This window comes from Hippocampus zosterae, chromosome 5 (genome assembly GCF_025434085.1).
Source record: "Hippocampus zosterae strain Florida chromosome 5, ASM2543408v3, whole genome shotgun sequence".
Lineage (NCBI taxonomy): Eukaryota > Metazoa > Chordata > Actinopteri > Syngnathiformes > Syngnathidae > Hippocampus > Hippocampus zosterae.
In genome coordinates this window covers 13455608-13474227 of record NC_067455.1, presented here as the reverse complement: position 1 = coordinate 13474227, position 18620 = coordinate 13455608, and the positions used below count along the sequence as shown (strand labels likewise).

Genomic DNA, 18620 nt, shown 5'->3' with positions numbered 1-18620 from the left:
TAAAGTTATTTCAATACAAATTGAATTGCCTAGTACACCTTGAGTCTTTGCAACAGTTACATCTTGTTCCAGTAGTTGCTTTGTGTATGCAATGTAATACTGTACATACCTAATGACGAGCCATTTTCATAAATAATTTTATTACCCATAAAATATACAGTGATCTCAGTACTGAAAGAATTCATTGCAACTTTGACTTCACAGTTCTTTTTTCTATGTACATTGCAACCCATCTGAAACAAAATTATTCATCAGGAATACACAAAATGTACAAATTTTTCCAGTTCAACTAACTCTTCAACAAGGTAAAGCAGAAATTTCAAGTCTGAGATTTGAGTGGGTTCTTTTTAAAACAACAAAAGCAAGCAAACCATGCCATATAATAAAGGTCAAAGAAACTCAAATGCTGTTTTGTCCTTGGTTTACCTAAGTCTGTACCTCAACAGTGGCCAAGTGCTTCATGACTTACCTAGTCACTGCTTTTACAGCTGCCTCAAAACATTTCCTTTAAGTAACTAATGAAGGCACAAATGAGCACATATATAGGACCCAAAAATAAACAAATAATTTATTCTCGAGACTAAACGATGATGGACAGATTGATACACAAGAGTTAAATTGATTAACAATAAAATAACTTGATGTAAATAATGGATCTTCTTTTCAATCGGATAGGGAGTTAAAGACAAGGATATTTTAAAATTTCAACATTCACAGAAATTCCCTCCTGTGTGAGACAGACTTGAAAGGACAAGTGATTTTTGAAAGATGTAGCATGTGGAAGAATCTACCTCTATGATCACACTAACATCATAAAAAAATAACTGGCTGCACCATCTCCAGGAAAACCAACCAAGACAACCTGCAAACAAACAAACTCATGTACACTTAATTGAAATTCGGTTAAAATGTCTCTGCATCTTTTGGTCCATGCTGGTTTAGCTTACTTTTAGCTGCTACCGTCCTTCCGTCCGCATGTTATTGCAGTAAAAAGGTCGCCGTATGTCCATCGAGTGCACTTCAATCGTGAGTGAGTGTAGCCTTTATCAGCTGGAAGGACACCTGGTGCTGGATGAGGTTAGGAGGGATTACTTTTAAGGCTCCTGAAGGGACTTGTGTCTTTTTCTGCCTGACCAAGATGGTCCTGTTTGAACCTTAAGACACAACGTGTGTTTGTTTCACGCAGTTTCCTGGCCTTCAGTATGTCTCCGAGTCAGAGTCGTTGAGCTCTTCGTCTTTGTAGAAGACATCGTGATGGCTGATGTTGTTGAAGCTGCAATAGGAGCTGTGCTGGCCGCGCAGAGCAGGCAGACTATCGAAGGTGACGCTCTTGGAAGGGCTGGTGGTGTAGTGGTTAATGGCACTGAAAGGAAGGGTGGGCGGCGGGCTACAGGGGGACACAGGCATCATGGTGGCCAGGATGAGGGCGAGGCAATCTGCCACATCTTTGTTGGGGGCACAAGCCAAGGCGGGTGTGTAACCTGAGGCAATGATCACACTCCAGTGTTTATTGCAAAATGTTAACATGTTTATCTATATCTAGAATCAGATCAACACATTTACCATTCTCATCGACTGCAAGGACACTGGCTCCCTTTGCGAGCAGCTCTTGCACCACTACCGTCAGGCCATTTCTTGCAGCTACATGCAGAGGCCTTGAATTGAAAGAACAAGGATTAGATAGAAGGTTAAGTTGTAAATAGGTGGAAAACGTCTTGCCATTTTCCATGGGAGGGAGGGTTCCCTAAGAAATTTTGGAAATAATTACTCACACAAGTTGGATAATCCTAATGGAAATTACTGATAATTTAGTTATTTGAATTATTTGGGGGTAATGTTTTGAACACAATTTAAAATCATGATGGATTTTGTCACAAGCAGACACGCATGCAAAATATACTCATGATTAAAATACAATAATTAAGTTTTACCTAATGTCTGCAAAGAGAAAAAAAAAAACTATTGCGAGCGATACCTACGTCTGTAAGGCGGCATTAGTGGCATTTATGAGGTTTCTGTCTGTAATCTTCTCCAATATCAACAAGGCACTGGTTTCATGTCCCTGTGAAAAGCAAGCAGAGTTTTGGTGAGAAGTAAGAAACAATTATGCAGTGTGCGTTTAGCATACATATGTGGTAAGACACCCAGCTTGCTGCCTAAACTTGAAACACACCCCTCTACTGGTTATAAAGTGTACAGACCTTACTGCAGGCAAGATGAAGTGCCGTGTTCTTCATTGCATCCTGAAGCGTGAGATCTGCTTTTGCACTGCTCACCAGGAGCTCTTAATATTGAAAATGACACATAAAATTTACTGACAAACATTCTGATGAGCTTGCCTCTTAGATAAATTTTGTTGGCGTCAGGCGAAAACCCGCCCCTGCCCCACAAAATGGCATGTTTTTTGAGCCATTACCAATGCATCGTCAAAGACTGCAAGCCATCATCAACACTTGAGATTGGTCAACTGAGATGTTGAGTGACCAACAGTAAAGATTTGTGAAAAAAACATGAAACTACCCACATTTGGACAAAGGTTTCAGTCCAATGCCAGTGATGCTCGTGTGCAGCCAGCTTACCAACTGCATTGGTTTGGCCGTTTTCAGCAGCCATCATGAGTGGGGTCTTCCCTGTGGCATCCACACTGTTGACGTGAGCATTGTGGCTCAACAACAGCTGCAGACACTCAACATGGTCAGTGAAGGCTGCGGCATGCAGAGGAGTCCTGGACACAAAATGAATGACATAAATCAGGGTTTCAAAAAACTGATACATTAGGACGGTTTAGCCAGCATTTACTTTCGCATGAAAGATTTCACCTGTTTTTGTTGTCTTTGGCATTGACAATGGCAGGGCCCATGGTGTCGATAAGCATCTCAGCAGCACCTTCGTTGTCACGGATCCTTACGAGAGAGATTTTTTTGTTTTTAATCGCAGTAATATGGTTTTACCATCTATCAATTAGTGCAACTATTTGATAACTTACACAGCACAGTGGAGGGGGGTGAAGAGATTGCCCTCGGCTTTTTGGAAAACCTCTTGTTCTAGTAGAACCTCCACACATGTATCATGACCTTTAGTAAAGAATTCCAGTTAATTGTAAAGTGACATTCTTCTTTAGAAAATTCTTTAGAAGATTGTTTTCGTTTGTTTCTATGCTGCCCCCTCAAAATAAGTCTATTGTCTGTGGCTTTCTGCCACCCATGGCAAACAGCGCTAAGGTGAGGACTAGACAACAATAGCTATGAGCCCCTTACGATGAACACACACATGGAGTAGGTATTCCCTTGCTCAGTTGCCTATCTCCGGTGGCCCCCCTCTGGAGCGTGGGCTCAAGATTGGGGCGAACGCCTAATGGGTTTGCACAAACAGGACCTGGTTGAAGAATAAATGTGGGTTCCCTTTACATGGGCTCACAAAATGTAGGAGAGGAAACGAGAGTTTTTGCAAGGTTGAGAAGTTTGAAATAGATGATCGTGCTCACCTCGACACACAACTTGGGCTCTGGTCTGTTCCACTGTGGATGTGCGCTCAGTGAAAACTCACAAATTTTCAAGATCAGCCTCCTTGCTGATAAGATTAATTAAAGTCTCATTCAGTTTCCAGCTGGCGTTTTTACGGTTCATTTTATAATGTTCATCTATGGGCATGCTAATTGTTCATATTGTGAGAAGATGTGTTTATTTGAAGAAACAACAAGTTAATTAATGCCAGACATTTTTACTTATCACAAGAGATTGACTGATTTTTCACAACCCACAGAATCATTGTGTTCATTTTGTCATTCTCAGGCATGAATACCAAAGATTTGGGGTTTTGACAAGTTTGTTAATTAGGGATTTGTTTATTGCATGGTCACGGGATGGGATGATGGTTTCGCCATTTCTCTTGGGCACTCTTAATTCCATGAAACATTTTTAAATGTGTTTAAAAACCTTAAAAGTAAAATAAGTGCCATAAATACTGTAAAAACACCCTAAAAGAGTATTTTAATCGTGCATTTACACATCACAGATTTCACTTTTTGTGACTTTTTTTCCCCATGGAAATACTTACTGTTGTCATGACGTTCTGACTGCAATTACCTTTATTTATTATTATGTATAGACTACCTTGCATTCCTGCGAACGTGGTTTATTTCACCGCCACAAGAATGAAACTACATGCATTTAATTTATAAGGACCCAATTCTAAAAACATGACCAACTATAGTCCATTTCTTTTTAAATCCACAAACCATTGTAGCAGGACCAGTGCAGCGGCGTGTAGCCTTGGCGATCTGTTAACACTGGAGGTGTTTCCACTAACTGGGCAGCATGCAGCAGGCCTCCCAATACACCAATGTGCCCACATGCTGCTGCCAGGTGGATGGGTGTGCGACCTTTACAGTCTTGCACCAAGAAGCTGGCACTATGCTGAAGTAAAGCCTCCACACATTCTTCATGACCAGTAACAGCCTGCAAATAGAATAAAAGAATAGATAAGTATTGTTACTGCGGTTATTTTAAACTATAATTGAAAAAACATTTTCGTTAACGAAATACAAGTCAACTCAACAGTATTAATAGAGCACTTTCAAACAGCCATCGCTGCATACAAAGTGCTGTACATTCAAAAGCAATTTAACATGCACAATAAAGAGTAAGACAAATCGGTAATAAAGGCGGTAGAAAGCACCAAACAGTAAAATCAAGAACAAATCAAAGTCATGCTGAGTACATATAATACATTATATATATAAATAAAATCATAAATACAATAATAAACTAACTGAAACTCCATTTTACGTTTGTAAAACAAACTATAATTACAGCTCATTTTTGGCAGTTAATTTAATGCATGAGCCTTTGGGGTTGATTTTAAATTTGTATTTATTTTGATATTACTGCACAGCTGTTAGACGGAAGTACAGAAGGTCGAGTAGTCATTTGGGAGTTGTAATCCTGTGGTTTTAGCTTGAATGGCTCCCGTGCTTTTTTCATTTAACTCAGCCTAAAATGCAACATGAAGTAAAAAGTGCTTTCCTTTTTTGTTTCATATATGAAAAAACATATCCGGTGTACACACACACACACACACACATACGTGTTTTGGTGCATTTTCAGGACGTCCGTTTGTTCACCCGACATATGGGTACATGCCTTTCCCGTGGTCCTACAGGCTCCAAAAAAATATGGTAACCATGAAAAAAAATCAGGAAGACAGCCATCTACTCAGATTTTGGCTAGGACGTAATTTTTTTTTGATTTATGACAAAACTACTACATATGAGGACATTGACAGGTTTTTGTGTATTATGGAGACAGTCACCTCAAACACACTACCATTTCATGTTTTTGTGAATTTTGAGCCCCCTGGATACACATCATTTTCAAGTATATATGACTTATGAAGACCAGCTAAGAGTAAAGTGTGTATTTTTAAATTGACTCATGTTACATACCAACAGTATACAGGTATGTTAGGCACATGTGTCCAATTGTCATGCTCGGGCATGGGGAGAACTCTACAAAGGAAGGATGCCCAGATTCAAACATTCAAATATCAATTGCTGAACTGTGAGGCGAATGTGCCAAACAGTCGTTATACCCGTCATCCCTCAAATATTCACATTAATAATACAAGATAGTAAAATAAGCTGTGAAGAAGAAGAGACGGTTAAATATGTGGTCAGTCCACTTTCTTATTTTTTAATTGCTGACAATATGAAATTATGAACACAGAAAACATGTCACCTCCTCTCCATGACACAAAGCACTGCAATAGATGAGGGTTGTTTGAACTGAAGAAGATTATGTCAAAATGTGAATACTGCGATGAAGAATTTTTAATGAATCTGGCCATATATTGTGCCATGTGTGTAGCAACTTCTTTAGCTACCGTTAGACAAAAGCAACTTTTCAAAAAGTATTGAAATTCTTGAAATAGGATGAATTCAAATGTTTTAGGGTTTTTCCAAAATATCACCTCAAACCTAATAAGCCTATCTTTTGTGAGAAGTTTGTATATCGTACGTACGTTTATATACAGCAGGAGTGTCCAAGGTCGGTCCTCAAGGGCCGCTGTCTTTTTGTTTTCCAGCTCTCCCAGGATGTTCTAATGCTGCATCAGAGCTGACTGATGAACTGATCATCTGAAACAGGTGTGATGCAGCCGGGAGAGCTGGAAAACAGGCACGACAGTGGCCCTCGAGGCCCAGATCGGGACATGCCTGATATACAGTAAAATTTACATGTTCATACATCTTCAAGGATTTTCCAAATTGCTCTTGAAGATCATGAAACAACAAAAGTGAAACACAGTATCCAACAACAAATATGAAATCCATAATTGACCATCCCACCCTAAATGCACCATTGCTATTGCTTTAGTTAACTTGAACTGAAATGTACCCAGACGTGCTCGCATTTCAATGGACTAGCCATTCATTTCCCTTTTTAATGCAGTTATATCCTGTTGTGGATGTAGTTTTTGATGGACACCCAGCCTCTGTCGTTCAGAGCTGCTGGCTCTGCGTGGAGACAGGACTCACAGCTCGTTTTACCTGAAACTTTATGGCTTGTTATGAAATCAAACATATGTCGCTCAACAGCCTTCACTTCATAATCTGTCCACGTGCGTCTCTTATTCCCACCTGTAAAAGAAGGCATTATTTATTAAAAATGGAAAAATAAAATAATCAAAATAAGATATTCCAGGAAATAATGAGAATTTTGAAAATTTGAGAATTTTGAGAATTTATCTCTCATTCCATTCATGGTCTCCAGAGGGTTCAGTCAGGTCACTTGGTGTCTGGAACATAACATTACGGTGTCAAAATATTCAGCATTCTTCATTCTGACCAGTTAAGAAATGAATAAACATTAATTATCATTGAACATTGCTCACGGGAGAGTTTGGGATGAATATACCACACTATAGAAAGTTAACACTGTTCAGTTCTGTGGAACAGCAATATGGGGACATTCAAACACAGGCTCTCCAGAGTTAGGTTAAGACAAAAGTCATGTCACCTGAAACACACTTAGGTTTTTCAGGTCTGAAGAAATATGAGGACATGACGACTGAAATCATGGAGAGTCCATGTTTCTGATTTATAACTTCTCCTGTGTTTGTCAAAGAAAGCTGAAAACTCAAACCTAGTATATAATGATAAGACGTAGTAACCTGTTGTAAGGAAGAAGTGGATCTTCCACTCCTTTCTTGATCTTCAAAAGGTTTCATCAGGATCGGAACACTTGGTGTCTGCAACATAGCAACAGTGCAGTGTCAGAAATATTCAAATTTATTCATCCTGATTAGTTAATAAATGAATAAACATTGTTATTCATTGAACATCGCTCACAGGAGGGTTTGGGATTAATATAAGACACTATAGAAAGTTAACACTGTTCAGCTCTGTGTAACAGCAATATGGGGACATTCGAACACAGGCTCTCCAGAGTTAAGTCTAGACAAAAATCATATCACCTGAAACACACTCCGGTTTTTCAGGTCTAAAGAAATATGAGGACATGACGACTGAAATCATGGAGAGTCCATGTTTCTGATTTATAACTTCTTCTGTGTTTGTCAAAGAAAGCTGAAAACTCAAACCTAGTATATCATGACAAGAAGTAGTAACCTGTTGTAAGGATGAAGTGTATCTATCATTCCATTCATGGTCTCCAGAGGGTTCAGTCAGGTCACTAGGTGTCTGCAACATAACATTACGGTGTCAAAATATTCAGCATTCTTCATTTTGACCAGTTAAGAAATGAATAAATATTAATTATCATTGAACATTGCTCACGGGAGAGTTTGGGATGAATATACCACACTATAGAAATTTAACACTGTTCAGTTCTGTGGAACAGCAATATGGGGACATTCGAACACAGGCTCTCCAGAGTTAGGTTAAGACAAAAGTCATGTCACCTGAAACACACTCAGGTTTTTCAGGTCTGAAGAAATATGAGGACATGACGACTGAAATCATGGAGAGTCTATGTTTCTGACTTATAACTTCTCCTGTGTTTGTCAAAGAAAGCTGAAAACTCAAACCTAGTATATCATGATAAGAAGTAGTAACCTGTTGTAAGAATGAAGTGGATCTCTCACTCCATTCACGGTCTCCAGAGGGTTCAGTCAGGTCACTTGGTGTCTGCAACATAACATTACGGTGTCAAAATATTCAGCATTCTTCATTCTGACCAATTAAGAAATGAATAAATATTAATTATCATTGAACATTGCTCACGGGAGAGTTTGGGATGAATATACCACACTATAGAAAGTTAACACTGTTCAGTTCTGTGGAACAGCAATATGGGGACATTCGAACACAGGCTCTCCAGAGTTAGGTTAAGACAAAAGTCATGTCACCTGAAACACACTCAGGTTTTTCAGGTCTCAAGAAATATGAGGACATGACGACTGAAATCATGGAGAGTCCATGTTTCTGATTTATAACTTCTCCTGTGTTTGTCAAAGAAAGCTGAAAACTCAAACCTAGTATATCATGATAAGAAGTAGTAACCTGTTGTAAGGATGAAGTGGATCTCTCACTCCATTCATGGTCTCCAGAGGGTTCAGTCAGGTCACTTGGTGTCTGCAACATAACATTACGGTGTCAAAATATTCAGCATTCTTCATTCTGACCAATTAAGAAATGAATAAATATTAATTATCATTGAACATTGCTCACGGGAGAGTTTGGGATGAATATACCACACTATAGAAAGTTAACACTGTTCAGTTCTGTGGAACAGCAATATGGGGACATTCGAACACAGGCTCTCCAGAGTTAGGTTAAGACAAAAGTCATGTCACCTGAAACACACTCAGGTTTTTCAGGTCTGAAGAAATATGAGGACATGACGACTGAAATTATGGAGAGTCTATGTTTCTGACTTATAACTTCTCCTGTGTTTGTCAAAGAAAGCTGAAAACTCAAACCTAGTATATCATGATAAGAAGTAGTAACCTGTTGTAAGAACGAAGTGGATCTCTCACTCCATTCATGGTCTCCAGAGGGTTCAGTCAGGTCACTTGGTGTCTGCAACATAACATTACGGTGTCAACATATTCAGCATTCTTCATTCTGACCAGTTAAGAAATGAATAAATATTAATTATCATTGAACATTGCTCACGGGAGAGTTTGGGATGAATATACCACACTATAGAAAGTTAACACTGTTCAGTTCTGTGGAACAGCAATATGGGGACATTCGAACACAGGCTCTCCAGAGTTAGGTTAAGACAAAAGTCATGTCACCTGAAACACACTCAGGTTTTTCAGGTCTGAAGAAATATGAGGACATGACGACTGAAATTATGGAGAGTCTATGTTTCTGACTTATAACTTCTCCTGTGTTTGTCAAAGAAAGCTGAAAACTCAAACCTAGTATATCATGATAAGAAGTAATAACCTGTTGTAAGGATGAAGTGGATCTCTCACTCCATTCTTGGTTTCCAGAGGGTTCAGTCAGGTACCTGTCACTTGATGTCTGCAACATAACAACATTACGGTGTCAAAAGTTTCAGCATTCATCATTCTGACCAGTTAAGAAATGAATAAACATTATTTCTCATTGAACATTGCTCACAGGAGAGTTTGGGAATAATGTACAACACTATAGTAAGTTAACACTGTTCAGCTCTGAGTAACAGCAATATGGGGACATTCGAACACAGGCTCTCCAGAGTTGGGTTAAGACAAAAGTCATGACACCTGAAACACACTCAGGTTTTTCAGGTCTAAAGAAATATGAGGACATGACGACTGAAATCATGGAGAGTCCATGTTTCTGATTTATAACTTCTGCTGTGTTTGTCAAAGAAAGCTGAAAACTCAAACCTAGTATATCATGACAAGAAGTAGTAACCTGTTGTAAGGATGAAGTGTATCTATCATTCCATTCATGGTCTCCAGAGGGTTCAGTCAGGTCACTTGGTGTCCTTAACATAACATTACGGTGTCAAAATACTCAGCATTTTTCATTTTGACCAGTTAAGAAATGAATAAATATTAATTATCATTGAACATTGCTCACGGGAGAGTTTGGGATGAATGTACCACACTATAGAAAGTTAACACTGTTCAGTTCTGTGGTACAGCAATATGGGGACATTCGAACACAGGCTCTCCAGATGTTAGGTTAAGGCAAAAGTCATGTCACCTGAAACACACTCGGGTTTTTCAGGTCTAAAGAAATATGAGGACATGACGACTGAAATCATGGAGAGTCCATGTTTCTGATTTATAACTTCTCCTGTGTTTGTCAAAGAACATTGAAAATTCAAACCTAGTATATCATGATAAGAAGTAGTAACCTGTTGTAAGGATGAAGTGGATCTCTCACTCCATTCTTGGTTTCCAGAGGGTTCAGTCAGGTACCTGTCACTTGATGTCTGCAACATAACAACATTACGGTGTCAAAAGTTTCAGCATTCTTCATTCTGACCAGTTAAGAAATGAATACATATTAATTATCATTGAACATTGCTCACGGGAGAGTTTGGGATGAATATACCACACTATAGAGAGTTAACACTGTTCAGTTCTGTGGAACAGCAATATGGGGACATTCGAACACAGGCTCTCCAGAGTTAGGTTAAGACAAAAGTCATGTCACCTGAAACACACTCAGGTTTTTCAGGTCTGAAGAAATATGAGGACATGACGACTGAAATCATGGAGAGTCTATGTTTCTGATTTAGAACTTCTCCTGTGTTTGTCAAAGAAAGCTGAAAACTCAAACCTAGTATATCATGATAAGAAGTAGTAACCTGTTGAAAGGATGAAGTGGATCTCTCACTCCATTCATGGTCTCCAGAGGGTTCAGTCAGGTCACTTGGTGTCTGCAACATAACATTACGGTGTCAAAATATTCAGCATTCTTCATTCTGACCAGTTAAGAAATGAATAAATATTAATTATCATTGAACATTGCTCACAGGAGAGTTTGGGAATAATGTACCACACTATAGAAAGTTAACACTGTTCTTCTCTGTGGAATAGCAATATGGGGACATTTAGACACAGCCTCTCCAGAGTTAGGTTAAGACAAAAGTCATGTCACCTGAAACACACTCAGGTTTTTCAGGTCTAAAGAAATATGAGGACATGACGACTGAAATCATGGAGAGTCCATGTTTCTGATTTATAACTTCTGTGTTTGTCAAAGAAAGCTGAAAACTCAAACCTAGTATATCATGATAAGAAGTAGTAACCTGTTGTAAGGATGAAGTGGATCTCTCACTCCATTCTTGGTTTCCAGAGGGTTCAGTCAGGTACCTGTCACTTGATGTCTGCAACATAACATTACGGTGTCAAAAGTTTCAGCATTCTTCATTCTGACCAGTTAAGAAATGAATAAACATTATTTCTCATTGAACATTGCCCACAGGAGAGTTTGAGAATAATGTACCACACTATAGTAAGTTAACACTGTTCAGCTCTGAGTAACAGCAATATGGGGACATTCGAACACAGGGTCTCCAGAGTTAGGTTAAGACAAAAGTCATGACACCTGAAACACACTCAGGTTTTTCAGGTCTAAAGAAATACTGTATGAGGACATGACGACTGAAATCATGGAGAGTCCATGTTTCTGATTTATAACTTCTCCTGTGTTTGTCAAAGAAAGCTGAAAACTCAAACCTAGTATATCATGACAAGAAGTAGTAACCTGTTGTAAGGATGAAGTGTATCTATCATTCCATTCATGGTCTCCAGAGGGTTCAGTCAGGTGACTTGGTGTCTGCAACATAACATTACGGTGTCAAAATACTCAGCATTTTTCATTTTGACCAGTTAAGAAATGAATAAATATTAATTATCATTGAACATTGCTCACGGGAGAGTTTGGGATGAATATACCACACTATAGAAAGTTAACACTGTTCAGTTCTGTGGTACAGCAATATGGGGACATTCGAACACAGGCTCTCCAGATGTTAGGTTAAGGCAAAAGTCATGTCACCTGAAACACACTCGGGTTTTTCAGGTCTAAAGAAATATGAGGACATGACGACTGAAATCATGGAGAGTCCATGTTTCTGATTTATAACTTCTCCTGTGTTTGTCAAAGAACATTGAAAATTCAAACCTAGTATATCATGATAAGAAGTAGTAACCTGTTGTAAGGATGAAGTGGATCTCTCACTCCATTCTTGGTTTCCAGAGGGTTCAGTCAGGTACCTGTCACTTGATGTCTGCAACATAACAACATTACGGTGTCAAAAGTTTCAGCATTCTTCATTCTGACCAGTTAAGAAATGAATACATATTAATTATCATTGAACATTGCTCACGGGAGAGTTTGGGATGAATATACCACACTATAGAAAGTTAACACTGTTCAGTTCTGTGGAACAGCAATATGGGGACATTCGAACACAGGCTCTCCAGAGTTAGGTTAAGACAAAAGTCATGTCACCTGAAACACACTCAGGTTTTTCAGGTCTGAAGAAATATGAGGACATGACGACTGAAATCATGGAGAGTCTATGTTTCTGATTTAGAACTTCTCCTGTGTTTGTCAAAGAAAGCTGAAAACTCAAACCTAGTATATCATGATAAGAAGTAGTAACCTGTTGAAAGGATGAAGTGGATCTCTCACTCCATTCATGGTCTCCAGAGGGTTCAGTCAGGTCACTTGGTGTCTGCAACATAACATTACGGTGTCAAAATATTCAGCATTCTTCATTCTGACCAGTTAAGAAATGAATAAATATTAATTATCATTGAACATTGCTCACAGGAGAGTTTGGGAATAATGTACCACACTATAGAAAGTTAACACTGTTCTTCTCTGTGGAATAGCAATATGGGGACATTTAGACACAGCCTCTCCAGAGTTAGGTTAAGACAAAAGTCATGTCACCTGAAACACACTCAGGTTTTTCAGGTCTAAAGAAATATGAGGACATGACGACTGAAATCATGGAGAGTCCATGTTTCTGATTTATAACTTCTCCTGTGTTTGTCAAAGAAAGCTGAAAACTCAAACCTAGTATATCATGATAAGAAGTAGTAACCTGTTGTAAGGATGAAGTGGATCTCTCACTCCATTCTTGGTTTCCAGAGGGTTCAGTCAGGTACCTGTCACTTGATGTCTGCAACATAACATTACGGTGTCAAAAGTTTCAGCATTCTTCATTCTGACCAGTTAAGAAATGAATAAACATTATTTCTCATTGAACATTGCCCACAGGAGAGTTTGAGAATAATGTACCACACTATAGTAAGTTAACACTGTTCAGCTCTGAGTAACAGCAATATGGGGACATTCGAACACAGGCTCTCCAGAGTTAGGTTAAGACAAAAGTCATGACACCTGAAACACACTCAGGTTTTTCAGGTCTAAAGAAATATGAGGACATGACGACTGAAATCATGGAGAGTCCATGTTTCTGATTTATAACTTCTCCTGTGTTTGTCAAAGAAAGCTGAAAACTCAAACCTAGTATATCATGATAAGAAGTAGTAACCTGTTGTAAGAATGAAGTGGATATCTCACTCCATTCTTGGTTTCCAGAGGGTTCAGTCAGGTACCTGTCACTTGATGTCTGCAACATAACATTACGGTGTCAAAAGTTTCAGCATTCTTCATTCTGACCAGTTAAGAAATGAATAAACATTATTTCTCATTGAACATTGCCCACAGGAGACTTTGAGAATAATGTACCACACTATAGTAAGTTAACACTGTTCAGCTCTGAGTAACAGCAATATGGGGACATTCGAACACAGGCTCTCCAGAGTTAGGTTAAGACAAAAGTCATGACACCTGAAACACACTCAGGTTTTTCAGCTCTAAAGAAATATGAGGACATGACGACTGAAATCATGGAGAGTCCATGTTTCTGATTTATAACTTCTCCTGTGTTTGTCAAAGAAAGCTGAAAACTCAAACCTAGTATATCATGACAAGAAGTAGTAACCTGTTTTTAAGGATGAAGTGTATCTATCATTCCATTCATGGTCTCCAGAGGGTTCAGTCAGGTCACTTGGTGTCTGCAACATAACATTACGGTGTCAAAATATTCAGCATTCTTCATTCTGACCAGTTAAGAAATGAATAAATATTAATTATCATTGAACATTGCTCACGGGAGAGTTTGGGATGAATATACCACACTATAGAAAGTTAACACTGTTCAGTTCTGTGGAACAGCAATATGGGGACATTCGAACACAGGCTCTCCAGAGTTAGGTTAAGACAAAAGTCATGTCACCTGAAACACACTCAGGTTTTTCAGGTCTCAAGAAATATGAGGACATGACGACTGAAATCATGGAGAGTCTATGTTTCTGACTTATAACTTCTCCTGTGTTTGTCAAAGAAAGCTGAAAACTCAAACCTAGTATATCATGATAAGAAGTAGTAACCTGTTGTAAGAATGAAGTGGATATCTCACTCCATTCATGGTCTCCAGAGGGTTCAGTCAGGTCACTTGGTGTCTGCAACATAACATTACGGTGTCAAAATATTCAGCATTCTTCATTCTGACCATTTAAGAAATGAATAAACATTAATTATCATTGAACATTGCTCACGGGAGAGTTTGGGATGAATATACCACACTATAGAAAGTTAACACTGTTCAGTTCTGTGGTACAGCAATATGGGGACATTCGAACGCAGGCTCACCAGATGTTAGGTTAAGGCAAAAGTCATGTCACCTGAAACACACTCGGGTTTTTCAGGTCTAAAGAAATATGAGGACATGACGACTGAAATCATGGAGAGTCCATGTTTCTGATTTATAACTTCTCCTGTGTTTGTCAAAGAAAGCTGAAAACTCAAACCTAGTATATCATGATAAGAAGTAGTAACCTGTTGTAAGAATGAAGTGGATATCTCACTCCATTCATGGTCTCCAGAGGGTTCAGTCAGGTCACTTGGTGTCTGCAACATAACATTACGGTGTCAAAATATTCAGCATTCTTCATTCTGACCAGTTAAGAAATGAATAAACATTATTTCTCATTGAACATTGCCCACAGGAGAGTTTGAGAATAATGTACCACACTATAGTAAGTTAACACTGTTCAGCTCTGAGTAACAGCAATATGGGGACATTCGAACACAGGCTCTCCAGAGTTAGGTTAAGACAAAAGTCATGACACCTGAAACACACTCAGGTTTTTCAGCTCTAAAGAAATATGAGGACATGACGACTGAAATCATGGAGAGTCCATGTTTCTGATTTATAACTTCTCCTGTGTTTGTCAAAGAAAGCTGAAAACTCAAACCTAGTATATCATGACAAGAAGTAGTAACCTGTTGTAAGGATGAAGTGTATCTATCATTCCATTCATGGTCTCCAGAGGGTTCAGTCAGGTCACTTGGTGTCTGCAACATAACATTACGGTGTCAAAATATTCAGCATTCTTCATTCTGACCAGTTAAGAAATGAATAAATATTAATTATCATTGAACATTGCTCACGGGAGAGTTTGGGATGAATATACCACACTATAGAAAGTTAACACTGTTCAGTTCTGTGGAACAGCAATATGGGGACATTCGAACACAGGCTCTCCAGAGTTAGGTTAAGACAAAAGTCATGTCACCTGAAACACACTCAGGTTTTTCAGGTCTCAAGAAATATGAGGACATGACGACTGAAATCATGGAGAGTCTATGTTTCTGACTTATAACTTCTCCTGTGTTTGTCAAAGAAAGCTGAAAACTCAAACCTAGTATATCATGATAAGAAGTAGTAACCTGTTGTAAGAATGAAGTGGATATCTCACTCCATTCATGGTCTCCAGAGGGTTCAGTCAGGTCACTTGGTGTCTGCAACATAACATTACGGTGTCAAAATATTCAGCATTCTTCATTCTGACCATTTAAGAAATGAATAAACATTAATTATCATTGAACATTGCTCACGGGAGAGTTTGGGATGAATATACCACACTATAGAAAGTTAACACTGTTCAGTTCTGTGGTACAGCAATATGGGGACATTCGAACGCAGGCTCACCAGATGTTAGGTTAAGGCAAAAGTCATGTCACCTGAAACACACTCGGGTTTTTCAGGTCTAAAGAAATATGAGGACATGACGACTGAAATCATGGAGAGTCCATGTTTCTGATTTATAACTTCTCCTGTGTTTGTCAAAGAAAGCTGAAAACTCAAACCTAGTATATCATGATAAGAACTAGTAACCTGTTGTAAGGATGAAGTGGATCTCTCACTCCCTTCTTGGTCTCCAGAAGGTTCAGTCAAGATCCCGTCACTTGGTGTCTGCAACATAACACCATTACGGTGCCATTACGGGACATTCGAACACGGGCTCTCCAATGTTAGGTCCAGACAAAAGTCATTTCACCTGATCACACTCAGATTTTTCAGCAACATTACAGTATCAGAAATATTCTAAAAAGTATTCTACAGTAACTGGGAAGTATGAGGGCATGACTGAAATCATGAAAATCAACATTATAGCAACCATAGTGTCAGAAATATGTCGTAGTTACATGACTTTTGAATAAATTAAACTTCATACACAGCACAAGCCGGCTCTTTATGGTAGTTACCACTGTACAGCTCTTATAGCTAACAATTTCAGGACAACAGACATGACTGAGTTCAAATAATAAAGACAACACCCGAAACATACTCTTTCAGACTAAAACAATGTAATGACTGAAAAATAATTCCGGTGACCATTCGTTGTTTTCAACTAAGTAGAGACTTTTGATGGGCAGTACAAATTGCTGATAAAAATGTGGATTTGTCAAACAGCTACCACAGCCTTCTTCAATCAGGTGAAATAAGCATTATGAAGGAAGTTTAAAGGCATCTAATTTTCCTCGACTATTACGGATGGTATGTGTTTTTATGAATTTGGTGAAGCACAATATTTTAACAGAAGCCGAATAATTTCTATTTCTATTTTTTCATTCCAAGATATTCCTAGTTCTACATGGCAATACAATATTCTCAATAATTGAATGATAATGGCTGTTAAACATTTTCTTCAAAAGTACTTCAATTATTTTTGCTCCAATATGATCAATGGCATAAAAAATATGCTGTTTATTGTGACATTTTTGGGGTAAATACAATGTATGAATAAAATCTGTCACTGTGACAGGCTTTGGTTGCAGCTCTTGTCATGTGCTTGCGGTAGCCATAAGAATTAGATAGCAGGTAGATTGATAGCATACCTTTATAATCATTGATCCACTGGGCTTTCAAACAAGGCTTGTTGACTCCAGATAAAAGGAGCAGCCTCAGATTCAGGGCTCAGTCTGGTTCTTCTTTGTGACATTATCACCACCAGTAAACATCTACAATGGAAAGTGAGAAGAAGTCAGCCAGACAAGCAAGCACAATATTATGGCAGCACTTATTTTGGCTCAAAAAGTACTGAGCCAAAGGAATATTATTTTCTTCCTCAAAAATACAAAAATTCATTTCATCAAACATTTGCTGGTCAGACTAATAGATTCGGGCAAACCATTTGTCAGGCAGATAACAATGTAAAATTAAAATAGAGTAACACAATATTGTCTTGACCAAATGTACCAACAAAGCTGAATTCTGCTATAATTTCATTGCAAACGTTTGTTTGTTTTTTTCATTGAAACGGTGTACAATTGAATCAGCACAAGAATAAACAGTGTAAATACACCGGGCTTAGCGTAAATGCTAGAAGTGCCTGGCCCACTTTCATTAGGCTACCTGTACTAACTAATTTAAATTAACTGCAATCGAATAAAACAAATACTGCACTGAAATAGACATATGGTACCAAAACCAACTTCCACAGACTGTGTTGTTAAAGATTTAGAAAAGTTTTCCAGAACCTTGCCTGCAGGACATGTCCACATTACTTTTACTGGAAGCTTATTAGCATGCTAACGATCGAGCTAGCTAGCTAGCTAGCTGTCTTATTGAATGATATTACCTTTGGTGGGCACTGTTAAACACGGTTATATTGAACAACTTCTATGTTACGGTAAGATAAATGAAAAGGAATTGCTTACCCGATGGTCATCCACGCGTGGTCGTGTTTGAGAGTAGGATTGTCTGGCTGCTTCACATGTTGGATTTTGTGTGACTGCTAATTGATGTGACTTATCAGGACGAGGGCGGGGAAAATGTGTGAGTCAGTCCGAAAAAGATGACATTTGAGGTCCTGCACAATGACGTCACTGAAAGTGTGTTAAAAGTGTGTTAAGTACCGAAGTTGGCCACTAGTTTTCCAAATGAAAAGTGAGTCGAAAGTTAAACACACTTAAACACACAATTTCTGAAAATTGTGCTCTTTCAGGACATCACTTATTTTTGGTGTGGGAGTATCCTCGTGAGCTCTAGAGTAGTGTAGACTGCGTGGAAATATGAGGACGCGAAAAATGTCCTCATTTTTCCACAGGTCCTCATTGTGAAGGTGTGTTATCATAAAATTGTCCTGAGATGTCATGAATACAAACACACACACACACACACACACACACACACACACAAAGTACAAGACAAAACGGCCTCTGTGAAACAGATAAAAACAGGATTTTTTTTTGCCTGCTTAATTCACATTCTACAAAAGCAATATTAATCATAATACGAAAAAATGTTTGAGTTGACTTCCCCTTTATTCAGAGAATAAACAAA

General features: G+C 38.5%; 2 protein-coding genes and 1 long non-coding RNA gene across 41 annotated transcripts in view; 1 reads left to right on the top strand and 2 right to left on the bottom strand.

The window, feature by feature from the left end:
* Positions 1-121: 121 nt before the first annotated feature.
* ankrd28b (ankyrin repeat domain 28b) overlaps positions 122-18620 on the bottom strand; it is a 35627-nt gene continuing 17128 nt past the window's right edge. Inside the window, exons 21-28 of the mRNA XM_052066811.1 lie at positions 4238-4457; positions 2987-3074; positions 2820-2903; positions 2580-2725; positions 2202-2284; positions 1980-2062; positions 1564-1655; positions 122-1481 (exon numbers count right to left, since the gene is read on the bottom strand). Coding sequence (XP_051922771.1) covers positions 1198-1481; positions 1564-1655; positions 1980-2062; positions 2202-2284; positions 2580-2725; positions 2820-2903; positions 2987-3074; positions 4238-4457 — 1080 coding nt within the window. The 3' untranslated portion in view covers positions 122-1197. The remainder of the gene's footprint in view (positions 1482-1563; positions 1656-1979; positions 2063-2201; positions 2285-2579; positions 2726-2819; positions 2904-2986; positions 3075-4237; positions 4458-18620) is intronic.
* Positions 6536-18470, bottom strand: LOC127601480 (cell surface glycoprotein 1-like). Of its 39 annotated transcripts, none has more exons than XM_052066769.1 (16): positions 17174-18470; positions 16170-16247; positions 15722-15793; positions 15275-15346; positions 13026-13103; positions 12579-12650; positions 12123-12200; positions 11675-11746; positions 11217-11294; positions 10773-10844; positions 10317-10394; positions 9413-9490; positions 8966-9037; positions 7625-7696; positions 7168-7245; positions 6536-6792 (listed from the first exon to the last, which is right to left on the bottom strand). In XM_052066769.1, exons 1-16 carry the CDS (start codon positions 17183-17185, stop codon positions 6739-6741), a joined length of 1116 nt encoding a protein of 371 aa, XP_051922729.1. In that variant the 5' UTR covers positions 17186-18470; the 3' UTR covers positions 6536-6738. The 39 variants fall into 39 exon arrangements, with proteins under 39 accessions (XP_051922729.1, XP_051922730.1, XP_051922740.1 ...); XM_052066770.1 differs by lacking the exon at positions 8966-9037 and adding an exon at positions 8072-8143; XM_052066780.1 differs by lacking the exons at positions 12123-12200; positions 12579-12650; positions 13026-13103 and adding exons at positions 14380-14451; positions 14828-14899.
* Positions 13988-16160, top strand: LOC127601487 (uncharacterized). The gene is made up of 3 exons (XR_007962574.1): positions 13988-14439; positions 15335-15591; positions 16040-16160. It is a non-coding gene; the product is annotated as an uncharacterized LOC127601487 (long non-coding RNA).

Bases quoted from the DNA above. Each gene is read 5' to 3' on its own strand.
- LOC127601480 (XM_052066769.1), bottom strand. The intron at 15,794-16,169 runs GTTACTAGTTCT...GTTATGTTGCAG, and splicing joins CCACTTCATCCTTACAACAG to ACACCAAGTGACCTGACTGA. The intron at 9,038-9,412 runs GTTATTACTTCT...GTTATGTTGCAG, and splicing joins CCACTTCATCCTTACAACAG to ACACCAAGTGACCTGACTGA.